This window comes from Pundamilia nyererei, unplaced genomic scaffold (genome assembly GCF_000239375.1).
Source record: "Pundamilia nyererei isolate P.nyererei 1_Seehausen unplaced genomic scaffold, PunNye1.0 scaffold00007, whole genome shotgun sequence".
NCBI classification, from domain to species: Eukaryota; Metazoa; Chordata; class Actinopteri; order Cichliformes; family Cichlidae; genus Pundamilia; species Pundamilia nyererei.
The window spans coordinates 2687222-2700939 of NW_005187408.1; the positions used below are offsets into that span (position 1 = coordinate 2687222).

General features: G+C 43.6%; 1 protein-coding gene across 1 annotated transcript in view; it reads left to right on the forward strand.

Moving 5' to 3' along the window:
* Positions 1-9893: 9893 nt before the first annotated feature.
* Positions 9894-13718, forward strand: part of arxa (aristaless related homeobox a) — a 7632-nt gene continuing 3807 nt past the window's right edge. The window contains exons 1-3 of the mRNA XM_005722525.1: positions 9894-10417; positions 10736-11300; positions 12726-12771. Coding sequence (XP_005722582.1) covers positions 10228-10417; positions 10736-11300; positions 12726-12771 — 801 coding nt within the window. The 5' untranslated portion in view covers positions 9894-10227. The remainder of the gene's footprint in view (positions 10418-10735; positions 11301-12725; positions 12772-13718) is intronic.

Consider the following 13718-nt stretch of genomic DNA (forward strand, 5'->3'; position numbering starts at 1 on the left):
GCGCAAATAAACTCGCCGCGGCAGAAGTAACTGTTCTCCGGCGAGGCGTGCAGTCAGGCCCGGGCCTCCCGCTGGCAGCCAGTCAGGGTGCTGTGCCAAAGACGAGAAAGCCCAATGGCAGGAAAATATCACGTCCCAGTCTCCGGAAATTGATCTGCTCCTTGTATGGAGAAAGAAAATGAGCGATTTTAATTTCATCCCCGAGTCTGATGATAGAATTCTAGAGTATCTGGGTCCAATCCGGATGGTGCCTGTGTGTTTTAAGAGAAGAAGAAATAGCTGGAGACGGAGAAAAGGGACTGTTGTTTCCTACTGACAGTTATATCTATGCATGCGTAAGTGGGCCATAAATGCTTTGTTATTAGATGCCTGCTGAATTCAATGGTTTGATGGTAAACGGTACACTCACCTGGCACAGTCTATCCCAGTGTGCATAAACAAGCAATCTCTCTCTTTCTCTATCGCACACACACACACACATAGAGTAAGTATTCTGTTTTGTGATGGCATCTTTAGCCTTTCATATCACACGCAAGTAGCCTACACTCATTTTTGCCCCCTTAGCCTTAGTCTTACCATTAAAGGTTCAGTTCACTCAAAATACACACAGAAAGAAAACATAGTGTCAAATCCTCTGTGATGTACCACCCGATCCAGGACACAGCGTATCTTTCAATCTGTGCCCAGACCTTTCTGTGTACAGTTTTTTATTGTGACAGGCATTAAGGACAAAACCTTTTTTTCTGCTTTGAGAAACAAAAACATTATTCAGGTAAAGTATTGTTAAAAATATCAAAGAGAGATTAACCTTTTAAAAAACAATTTTCTGGTATGTTATTAGGTTGAATTAGTTCTTTAAGTGTCCTGTATGGCTCACAGTTGTTATTTATTTGTTGTTTGTTTGTTTTTCACAAACTGATCAGATGTATGCTAGGGACAATGCGTGGTAATACACATAAAAATTATATGTTGCCCTGTTCCACTGGGTATTTTCAAGCAAGCAGAGTCAGGAAGCTGTCGATCAGTGATCATCTACCCACACATACATAAAACCATAGCTGAACAGCACAATGGTATTTTCTCTTATCGAGTCAGTGTCAGGGCCTGAAGCATTCGCCTGAAGCTTTGTCATAATACTTTTAAAATATACTATTTATACCCTTAAACTACACTTAAACTTCTACCAGAGTCTGAGCAGGGAATTGTAATCCAGTGTGTTTATAGCCACAACATTAAAACCTTGTTACAAATATTGTGCAAGTCCTCTTCATGTCATCAAAACAGCTCAAATCTATCTTGGTTTGGACACAGAAACTAGGGGGCTGCAGTGGTGAAGGTTTGGTTGCGATACAGCTTCCAGATGCTCGACCGGTTTGGGATCTGTGGAGGTTTGAGAACAGTCCAGCACTTTGGGCTCTTTGTGAGCAGTTCCTAAGTAGCTCTTATGGAGTATTAAGTAAAGTATAAATGATCAACATAGTGAAGCTTAAGATGAATTGCCTAAAATCTTAATTCCTAATGAAGAACAGGGATCTGACTACAAAAAAATATATAGATGTATAGAAATTAATAGGAAAACAGCCCTCTGCTTCTTGAAGTATGACTGCAGAAAGTACTTTCCTGGTCAGTTCACGCTCTCAGTCTCTAGTTTCATTTCTTATCTTCCCTATTTGTGTCCAAAAGGACGATAAAGCAGGGTGGGCTTAGCCTTACCTTCTGTAAACTGAAGTATCCGTCACTTATCACATATAGTTTCAAAATGCCAAGATAGCGACAAAGAAATGCTCAGCTTCAGGCTCAATACAGGATTTTAATAACCAGAGCCACTGGTGGGGGCGAGGCACATTGTCCAGCTGGAGGCTGGTGCCATCGGGGAGTGTTACTAATCCACATGATTGCGAAGAACAGAGACTTGTAATGAGATGGTCGATGCTATTCACTCCACCTGTGAGTGGCTTAGACGTGGCAGAGTGGCATACACTATATCCATACTAATCGCAATATACTGTACAGATCAACAGGACTCTTGACTGTGCTAATCAGGTAGTGGCAAATAGCAACAACTAATTAGCGTGTGCTTGCACATTTTCCTGCTCTTTCTGTTGGAATAAGTCTTTTCTTCTTTGAGCAGGGAAGAGCAGCTGCAGATCCGACAGTCCTCAGAACAGAGCAAACCACTTTAAACAGCATAGCTCGGTGTGCCTATAAAAAACACGAATTTCAGCCTTTTGTTAGTCTGCTGATGCTGCACAAAATGCTGCCGTCAATGCAAATAATGTCTGCAATTTTGAAAATGCTAGTAATGTAATTTGTTCTAATTAGCTACTTCTTTGTATTCTGTAGAGCTGCTGCCACAAATACAATTTGTGCGACACGTTAAGAAAAAGAAAACATTAAAACGCAACTTTGTGAAGGACATATAAGTGCACACGCCATTTGGTGTTATTTTGTGTATCACCGATAAATGACTGCTGTATTTAGATGTCACATCTGGATTCTTGCATTTTGTAATTACAGCCCTGTTATATACTGTTGCGCTTTAATGTTAAATGACTCCTGACATGAGCCCTCCAGTAGCAAATGCACACTCACACAACACACACACACACATTTGACAGCTCCATTTAACGCTGATTAGATTTGCAAGGACATGTAGTATACCCTCTCTGTGTCTCCTGTGTCTACTCTCTCTCTGTCGCTCCCTGAGTAGGTTGAGTATCTCCTGAATCTTATCTATCGTGGTAATGTTATGCAAATGGTTTAATATGAAGATAAAAGACTGTTGCAGCGTGTGGCGCTCTCGTGGTTCACAGCCCCGCGTTTCCAGGACGATAGCTCTAACGAGGAGGGCACTATTTGGGAGTCATTAAATGATGGCCTTCCTGACATGCACCCGCTCACCACCACCGCCACCCGCCCCGCGTTGGCCATTAAAGTGGCTCACACCCACACCAAGACACACACTACAGACACCTTTTAGCGCCAGCTCCCAGTTTCTTACACATCACAGTGTCACAGAATAGAAAATTACACTCTCCTCCCACAGAGAAAATTGCTTTGGAATTGCTTGGTTATAAAGATGTGCTTTACAGAGAGGGGGTGCATGCAATAAAAAAGGACACACACAAACACAATTACTTAAGCACTCTAAGGACAATTCTTACAAGTTAATCAGAGGATTTACCAATTATTGATGTCAAAAGGATTTTGTCGTGTATGTGTTTCTGGCCTATGTTTGTGTACTGCACGTACTTATCTTTGCATTCAGGATATTTAGTATGCATCCTCTGTGTCTGCGCCGCACACAAACACACACGCATAAACTCAAAATGTGCTTTCCCCAAGGGCATAGATGAGTTATTAAATTTTAAAAATAAATAAATAAAAGGCGATACGTGAAAATTGCAAGCAAAAAAACAGCCGGGTGTAGCCAGGGACAACTGAATGAATTGCTCCATAGCAAAGACACAAGTGGACTATTGAAGACAACAGGGTAAAAGATGTGTCAGTATCAAGAGACAAGAGAGGCGTGAGCGAGCTGAAAGGGAGAAAATACAAAGTGGAAAATAGTAGAGAAGACAAAACGAAGGAGAGAAAAGATACAAGATGGTAGTGCAAACACAAAAAAGCAGGATATCAGTGGCTCTATAGCAGTGTTATTACAGGATGGGAAAGCTCTGTCCTGCCTTACAAAGCAAACGGTATAGCATATCTATAAACTCTTACACTTTGCAGTAACCACGAAACAGTTTAAAAACACTGAATCCTCTTTTTAACCACACTCATTTTGTAATAAGTGAGTTCACTGCAACAGAGAAGACAGCCAGCAAGACTGTGACGTGCGAGCTGGTGAGATCGCGCTACGATCTGCATTATAGAATAATCTGTTTAGAAAGATGACGTAAATATTCCCATGAAAAGAAAAGTGATTTAAAATGGTTTATAAAATGCAGAAATGTAACTGTATCTGCAAAAGGCACACGGTCTTTCATGACATCTTCCAGCTCTACACTCTAGAGATGAGCTATGTAGTTCATTTAATGCCCTGCGAGCGGGTACCGAGACTCACTGAGCCACAAATGTCCATCTATAGGATATTTTGTCACACTGTTTCTGGACCCTTCCCAGCGGCACATCATCACAAATAGAATTAGCTCCCTGGACAGAACCAAAATGACAGTGCCGGGACGTTTGGCAGGAAGCGTAATGGCATTGGGGAGCTGGTGGTGTTTTCCTTGCAGGGGAACCAAATGGTAGCAGTGCATATCAGTCCAGACACTTGGTGTGATGCCAGTTATGCTATTCACTCCTCCCTCTCTGCAGAGTGCGAACAGGTAGTGAGGATGCCTCCTCTAAATCTGTAGTTTAGCTGAGGTAGGTTTGAGGGGTGGCCTAAGATGTGAAGAGGAAGGCTTGAGGTGAATGGTCTTTGGACAAGGAATGAGTGTGTTCAACATCAGAGAACGAGGAGGGTGTGTTTATATCTGTGTGGTTTTCTTCTCAAAGTGTGTGTTTGACTGGTGCAAGAGTGTGACTGATGTTATATCAATCTGGGCATGATTGCGTGTGAGTTTCGGGTGTGTACGTATAAAACGCGTGCATCTCCGTCTGTGTGTACGCATGAGTATATCTGCGTCTGTCCCCAGCACCATCATTAGGTCGTAGGCAGTCCCAGTGCTGGGGGTGTAGCTCGGCTGCTCCTGCAGCCTCTCGGGCCAATTTAGGTGGAGAAAAGCACTTCGATCCTGGCCTGCAAGTCTGAGGGTCCCCAGCGGGAGGCAGCGCAGCCCTGCAATCTATATTGGATTTATTCCTTTCCCATCTACAGGCCCCGCACACCCCACAGAGAGGAAGTCTGAACTGCACTCTCTCTGTCTTCTTAGACAATATGTTATGGTACACACATGAGTACACATAATTGTGTAAACACACACAGGCACACACAAGGAGACCCACACCCAGAGGCGCCCACACCTAGTCCATCTTCCAGGCACACTCCCCCACAGCAAGGAAGTTATCACGGTACACTTTCTGTCACTGTGGGTGTTGCACCAGGGTCAAGGTATACTGAGATTTGTGACAGACAGCAAGACAGACACAAAAGAGCCAGTCAGGGGATCATCCAAGCTACTGACACACTGAGTTATGTTTTGAGGTTGGCCATTGTTTTTCTCGTGGAAAATATTGTTCAGATCTACAAAGGCCGAGGTTTTAAAAATGCACTTTTATCACATTAAAGCAAAAAAAAAAAAAAAAAAGGGAAAAAAAGAATTTACATAAAACTCAGACAAGGTCAGGGAGAAACGAGGTTCTTAATTTAGTCTAATCAACTGTCATTTGCATCGCGCCATTTGCGCAAGGTATTGCCACTAACTGAATAAATGGACTTCTTCAGACTCAAGGGGGGGCACTCCGGTTTTGATAAGCTGGCAACATAACTGATTTGCATATATTACTTTGATTATCTCATTACTAGGATGATTCTTGCGGAATTTTTGACACTCGCGCAATCGAATTAAAATTAAGGCACGCAATCAATAAAAGGGCAACGCGCCTGTGAAAACACACAGCGCCCCAGGTTGGTATGGTCAACTAGCGGTGATGATGAGGATGGTGATGATGAGGATGATGATGTTGATGGTTATGGTGATGATGAAGCATGATGACCTCTTCAGTTCGCGAGCTCCCTGGACCACGCTGGAGGTTTACGAGAGTCTCGCGCTCTTGATTCCTGTGATCAAAGCAGTAATCAGTGGAGACAATGAGGGCCGTGAAATTGCCGCTCTCGTGTGGGTGACCTATCCACCTGCCATGAATCCAAGAGTGGCCCGCAGGCGTCTCATGTTCCCTCAATCGATAATGGCGCTCACATCTTTCCTCCGACTCAACCCATCTGTGGAATGATGAAATCATGCGTAAAGACGCGCATGCAGGCGCTTGGATGATTTGCGAGGCGGTAGCCACAGTGACCTGCACATGGGGGGGGGGGGAATACAGCCGTGAATGAGGCTGGACTCCAGAGTATAACCAGGAATCATCTGCCACCAAACCCTTCAGATCTGCACTGATGAACTGCATTAAATATTGCATTTATTATTACATTTAACGGTTTGCCAAACTACATCCGGTCCATATCCTTCGCGGTTTGCTGTTTGTTCTAATATCTAAATCTATTATCCTACATTATAACAAGTGGCCCATTTGTTGCCACACACAATTTGCTTGAGAGAAGGAGACTGCGAAACTCCTTCTCTCCTCTCCTAATAGACTCTCCCTCGTCTGCGCACTAACTGGGAGCAGAGGCACACGTCCACGTTTTAAATTCATGATGTAAATAATTATGGGTCTGGAAATTGATTTCCTTACCACCTTCTCCAGCAAACTAGGCCTCCAAAAAAACCCTCTCCCAAGGAAAGCTACTTCTGTTGAAGCATTAAGTCATTAATTATTTTCCTTACATAAGGACAAATTATCGAGTCAGTTGAACGAAATTAGAACCCTTTGTTTCTGATCAGACCGCATTACCGCTGGAAATTACGCATGATGGCTGCGTGCGCGCTCGCCTTTGTTGTTTCGATCATCGCCTGTCGCTCTGAACTCGCGCTAACAAAGTCATTAAATTGACTCCCTCTCGCTCTCATTATGCGGGCTGTTAATAACCGCTAATTAACTTTGCTTACGCGCGCCTTAAAAGCCTCCCTCCCCTCCCAACACACACTCGCTTTCTCTCTCCTTCTTTTTCCTGCTTGGCCTCTCAAGCAGAGCAAGTGTCCAATTATGTCAGAGCGCGGGGATGGATGGAGGATGTGCCGTTGTCACCAAGGACAGTTGGTGCAACATGGCGATGCAAAGCGGAGGCAAACTTGAGGGGGCAGCGGAAAACGCAACGGCAAATTAGTAGTTTAAAAAAATTATTACAATAATAATATAATAATATGAAATGCCTCACATGCAGACCTGTCTCCTAAAGGTGGGTGGAGGTTTCCGCTTTGATTACATTTGATCCACCCATATGAACTGGCAATACAGGCAGTGGTGAGGATGGAGCAGGAAAGCGCGGTTACACATGAATGGTGCAATATGCTCACCTGTGCGAGCAATTTGCTATTCCGTCCAGAAGATGGCGCCAGCTGAATGACCTGCTATAGGTCCACCGCAACCTGCTGGCCCTAGATGGACTTCATGAGTATCACTTCCCTGGCCTTCAGAGAGGACGAGGCATGCGTTACAGATAAAAATAAAAAAAAAAAGGCCGAGGCAAGCCATTAAAATGCACGCATGCACTACTAAATGCGTCATTAGTTTCCTACTGGCGTGAATGTGTTGAGAGGCCTCTGGACTTCTAGGGTCTAGTTCACAGCTGCACAGCCACAGTATGCGAGCGTTAAGCGAACAGAAAAGCGCACAAGCCGGTGTTTCCCCTTGGATATTATCAAGTTAGGATGTTATGAAAATACAGGGTGGGGAGGGGGTGGGGAGGTGGCGCTGCAACTGAAGGCGGCCTCTTTCCGCCATCTCTTCACCTGCACGTCAAACAGACGGGAAACTGAAAAATGTGAAAATTACGCTCAGGCTATTCCGTCCCCCTCTAATGTATGCGCGTAATTAGTGCATTTAAACAAAGCGCGGATGTCCTGCTGGCTGAAATGGCGGCTGACATCTCTTTTTCCACAGGGTTAATAACAGTGTGCGGATAAATGAATCAAATTGTGGCCCCCAAATTACAGAGCGACTCTAAATACCCGTCTGTATTACGCACGTCTGTTTGTGACCGCGCAGGGAAAAGGCATAACATTTTATATTGTTATTACACTCATTACATTGATTTGCGTGCAAAATAAACAAGCTCGGAAGTTTGTGACACCACACAATAAAAGAAAAATAATAATAATGCTAATAAAAAGTTGCAGATAGATTAAATGTGACACCATCAGTGAGGTGACAGCATGCAGAACTGCGTGTTTTATCGTGAACGCGGATGACGAGACGATATTGGCTGTTGTCTTTGTGCCGTCTCGTGTCGCAGATTTCACAGGCCTCTGAGGAAATGTGCGCCACGAAAGGTTAATGCTATCAAAAAAGCATTACTTTTCCTCTCATATTACACTCCCGCCGATACTTCTATAAAAGCAGCTATGTTAACTTTTTGTAAGGCTCTTAAATGAAAAGAAAAAAAGGAGATGAAACCGAGTTAGGTGGGTTTACCTTCTTCTAATACTAAGCGACCTGCACCTTAACTTAACTTTGCTGAGATCAATTGCGCTCTTATTCCAATTCCAATCACAAAAGGGGCCGTAAAGCTCTGACTTAAAAATAGATAAAAGAGAAGAGAAAAAAGGGGGGGGGGGCAGCTTGTGCAATCTTGGACATATATTTTATTGTTATTTTTCGTCTGCTGTGAAGCTCTAGCTGGGCAGATATATACTGAGGGGAAGAGGAGAGAGAGTGGGAGAGAGTAAATTGCAGCTTGCTGAAGTTTTTGGATTGAATTCTGAAAATGATCCTTTTAACAGTGATGGGCTCTGAGGCGAGGATAGGGGTCATGCCATTCACAGCGGGTTAAATAGACTTTCATTTAAAATTACATTCTCGATCCATCTCTCCATCTCTCCCCCTCTCCACAGCGGAGTCCCTGCGACTCCCCGTGCGGCGTCTCATCACCGCGCGCCACCCTCACTTTTTAAGTCAATCCCCAACTCCAGCAGAGAGCAGGCAATTGAAGAGAGACAGAAAGTAAGACATAGATAGATAGATAGATAGATAGATAGATAGATAGATAGATAGATAGATAGATAGATAGATAGATAGATAGATAGATAGACTAATTAGATGCATGCATTAATGCTTATACTCCTGTCAAAATAAACTTTTGTTTTTAAAAGCTACAAAATTCTGATCTCTGTGTTGATCTTTTATATTTCTATGTGACTCAGTCTGTGACATGGCTCACGCAGGTGCAGTGGTTAAACACAAACTCCGCGCCAGATTTTTGTTTTCTTTTTTTTGCATGTTGGCACAAGGATTAGCCATGAGTTTAAAACTAAACTCATAGCCTAAAATGTTATAGTTATCATTATAGTAGAAAAGTAATAATAAAGACCATGGAAATGATCAAAGAAGACAAAAGCCTATTATTATTATTATTATTATTATTATTATTATTATTATTATTATTATTATTATTATATTAGTATAGTATTTTTTAATGTTATCGTTATGTTATAAAATTACTAATAAAAAAATCTAAATATCCTCGTCATTATGGGCATTACTAGTCCCGAGTAGTATTATAAATTATACTGCTAATACCATATTTTATATATACAATGTACTTGGCAGGTAGGCTAGCTGTTAGTGGGCCTTTACCCCAAAAAAGCTGATAGGCCCCAACTCTCTTTTATGCACATACCCGGTTAGCTAGCACCAGTAAGCCAGCAACATCAACTTAAAAGTCAGCTATTATTATTTTTATCGTTTACGCGTGTGCTTTTATTTTGAAATGAAATGGCGTGTTACCTGGGGAAGGAAAAAAAGCTGTGAAATTGTGCTTTGTAGCCTTATGTGTGGTACTTTCCTCCAAAGTCATTGTGCTAATGACATTGTTACACTTGTTAGCCTGTCAGCACCCCATTGCTTTATTAAATGAGGCTATATCGCTAATAAATTAGAGTAAGTAAAGGTGTTAGAGACATTTTACACCAACGAGCTGGAGAAGTCGTTATTTTTTTGTTGTTGTTTTTTTTAGTTTCTTTGGATTTTGCTGCTCCATCCGCTTGAGTCCGTTCCGCGGAGGAATGCGAAGTCCATGTCGGGTTTTGTCGCCTCTCCCTCAAATTAACTTTAATGTAAAATATATAAAGCAGCTGCGCGCTGTCTCTCTCCCCACATACACACACCAGCCAATCAAGAGCGCAGCAACAGCCCACACGTAGCCTATGCTGAGCGAGCGCGCGGAGCGGAGAAACGCCTGGCAGACCCGGAGCACAACGCGAGGCAGCCAAACCGCTGTCTGTCATTAGCTGAGAGTGTGACACAGGAGTGACAGAGGGGAGAGAGGAGAAGGAGAAGGAGGGAGGAGTGAGCGGTCCCGGTAAACAGACGAGCCGGCCTGAGAGGAGCCGAAGAAAAGAAGAAGAAGAAGAAGAAGACCCCGAGAGAGAGGAAGGGCAGAGAGGTAGAGAGAGGGAGACTGACAGGCGTTACCGAAAGACAAACCGAAGCGTCGACATGAGCGGTCAGTTTGAGGAAGATATCCACGACCGGGGCGAGAGGAAGAGCAGTAAATCCCCGACACTGCTCTCCTCTTACTGCATAGACAGCATTCTGGGCCGCAGGAGTCCCTGTAAGGTCAGACTGATTGGGGCTCAAAGTTTGACGGGTCTGCCCGGCAGAGTGGAGCTCGACAGGACCGCCGACGGTGAGTTTATTTTAAAGGGAAAATTGGAATGATAGTTTACATCGGTTGGCAGTTTTGTAAGGAGGGGTGAATTGGTAACAAAGCAAACTAATTTAGCCCTAAAGTATGTGAGTAACGCTTCTGCAGGAGTTGCTCTAATGAAGCTTGTAGGTGAGCCCATTATAGCCCCAAGAATCTCTCTTTGATTAATTAAAGTGTTTCCACGACTAAGCAGGTCATTTTAAAGGCCGGTGAAAATATTACATTTTATTTTAGCTTTGAAGAAAATTGAAGTGCCTGTAAATTATTTTTGACATCCTTCTCACGCTTCTCTCTCAGGGCCAACTAAAGAGCCAATCTCTCTCAGCGCTGACATGCACCTGCCTCCAAAGCTCCGCCGGCTGTACGGACCTGGGGGGAAGTATCTCCATGAGCACGCAGAGAAGCTGGAGAGGGAAAGGCTCCTGCTGGAGCAAGCTAGCGAAAGCCTCAAAATCAGCCAGGCGCCACAGGTGAGCATCAGCCGTAGCAAGTCCTACCGAGAGAACGCGTCGCTGAGCCGGGGAGAGGGTGACCAGAGCCCCGGAGAGGCCTCGGAGGACGGCAGCATGGGACTGGTGGAGCTCGGTCCGCTGAAGTTCGAGGAGGACGCAGGGAAGGAAGAAGAGGGCTGCGGGGACTCAGTGGCGCTATCCCCGAAGGACGAGGAGAGGGAGAGTTTGAACGCCGGGGATGGGGACGTGAGGGACGGGGAAGACAGCGTGTGTCTGTCGGCGGGCAGTGACTCGGAGGAAGGGATGCTGAAACGGAAGCAGAGAAGATACAGGACTACCTTCACCAGTTACCAGCTGGAGGAGCTGGAGAGAGCTTTCCAGAAGACTCACTACCCCGATGTCTTCACCAGGTGAGAGAAAAGAGAAAAGAAAAGAAAAGAAAAAACAAAACAAAACAAAACAGGAAGTGTTTGGAAAAAATGTTGTTTTTTTTATTGTAAAATGTTAACTTGATTAAATACAGTTTATTTTCAGTTATTCTGCATCACTCCTTAACGAATTTAAAAGGGACGATTGTAGGCCTATTAAATTGAATTTTAATTTCCATGTAAAATATATATAACTGCGTTGCCCTACATTATTATTATTATTATTATTATTATTATTATTATTATTATTATTATTATAGCTAAGAGTTAAATGAACACGCTTAAACCTTAAACGAGCCATATGTTCCTTCATACTTCCATAACTGAAGGCGATAATTAATTGCATTTATTTTTAAATAAACACTTCCCCTAGCCCATAAAAATTTTTCAGAAACAGTCCCAGTAATTCCACGCGTGTGTAACAGGACACTGCGCCGATCACAGCTCATAAAATGCCCCACACTAAATCCGTGCTTTAAATAACTGAGCACAATGGGCCTGTAAGTGCTAACGGGGAGACCCCCCTTATTAAATAAAGAAGGAAAGAAACCCAGTGCCTGCTTCTACATATGGCAGCGGTGTTCCTGCGTGGAGGAATAATTAAGTGGAGCAGCTCAGGTTACCTGCTGGACATGATACTGCGAGCTCAAAGTCAGGGCCTAACCTCAAGCCCAAGGGCAGGTGTACAAACGCGTTGTTCCTACACATACACACACACTGAAAGAAATCCAGAGCTTTACAAGCTGATATTTTATACATTTTGTTAAAATTATGTTATCCAGGATTTTTATTTTTATTTTTTTTTGTAGTTTGAACCAAAACCAAATAAAATAACCAAATAATAATAATCAATCTCATTCATTTTCTGTTAAATTGACACTTCTGACTTTTCTTCTGAAACATCATGCAAAATTAATTTTTCCAATTTTCCTATTTGGGATTATTCATATATATTTTTATTTTATTTTTCAGTCGATCTACTTTAAGGCGACTCGTGGGTCTAATTTGAACCGCGAGCTCATCTTGTGTATAGCTGAAGGGAGCGTCAATTGCTTTGTGGCAGGCTAGTTTAGATGTCATTATTTCAACCATTATGTTGTTACGGTGACAGGCCTTGGCTAAGGAAAATCTAACAATCACTAGGCCTATTTCTTTCCATCCGTGACAGGGAAAATAGAACATGGCTATGGCGTCTTTCTGCAGTTCATGTCGGGGAAGAGAGGGGGAAAAATCCAGCCTATTTTTGGTCGTCTATTGTTGACAGTGAACAACAGGAGGGGACAAAACAGCAATTCTGCGTTGCTTCCAAATGGTGGCCTGTAACCTTGAATCTTTTCTTACTGTCTCTCTGCTTTTTCTCCCTTCCTCTTTCTGTCTTTGTTATTCTTTTTATTTCATTTTTTTTAGAGAAGAGCTCGCAATGCGCCTGGATCTCACCGAAGCCCGCGTTCAAGTAAGTGGCTCCGTGTTTCTTTTATCTGAAAAAAAGAGAAGCTTGACTTGTAAATCAAATATAAGGGAGGGGGTGGAGGGGAGAAAAGGAAAAGCAGCATCCTCTAATGTTTTATCTGTCCTCTATAAAATGTCTCCGATATGCAGCGCTGGATAATAACCGGTGATATGCGTCACTGATTGAGGATCAACGATTACGGGCCAATTTGAGGCAATAATTTATTACAGTAAAATGTGTTAAATGGCCCCAGTCGCTGCGCGGGGAAGGTCCTTCCTGTTATTGAATGTTATTACACGCAAACGGGGGACGTTTTAGTGGCTATTAAGCCGAGGCCGGCGATTCATAAAAAGCATACTTAGTGCAGGAGCAAACACTGTCTGTATTCCCGGGATGAGATGGTGTTTGAATTCCCATCAGAGGGCACAGATAGGGGGCGAGGCCGAGGTGTGTGTGTGCGTGTGCAAAAAAAAAAGAATGAAAGAGAGAGGAGGTGGAGGGAGGGGAGGGAGAGAAAGAGGGGAGGGATAATGCTATTTGATTTCCCATTATGTGATTGCAATAGACCTGCATTGATCCGATGCTCTGCACTTGGGAGCGAATGAGAGACCATTAAAGGTGTTTGCTCCCCCTCACCCCTCCACCACCAACAACCCCCCAATCCCACTCTCTCTCCATCCATCCATCCGTCCATGCCCCCCCTCCTCTCTCCCTCCCTCTCTCCTTCGCTTTGCACTGAAAGCGTGGCTTGCATGTCGAAAGCCCGGGCTCATAACCAGAGAGACAGTTCAAACACGGTGGAAGCTCCGAGATGTTATGGCCGAAGGTAAAACAACAGATGTCTCTTTAGGGGCCGTAGGTGAACAAATCACTTAACGGGCGCCATCAGGAGGTGATAAAAACTCATAAATTCCCGAGGGGCTGTGTAATGCTAAACAGCCCTCTGGGAA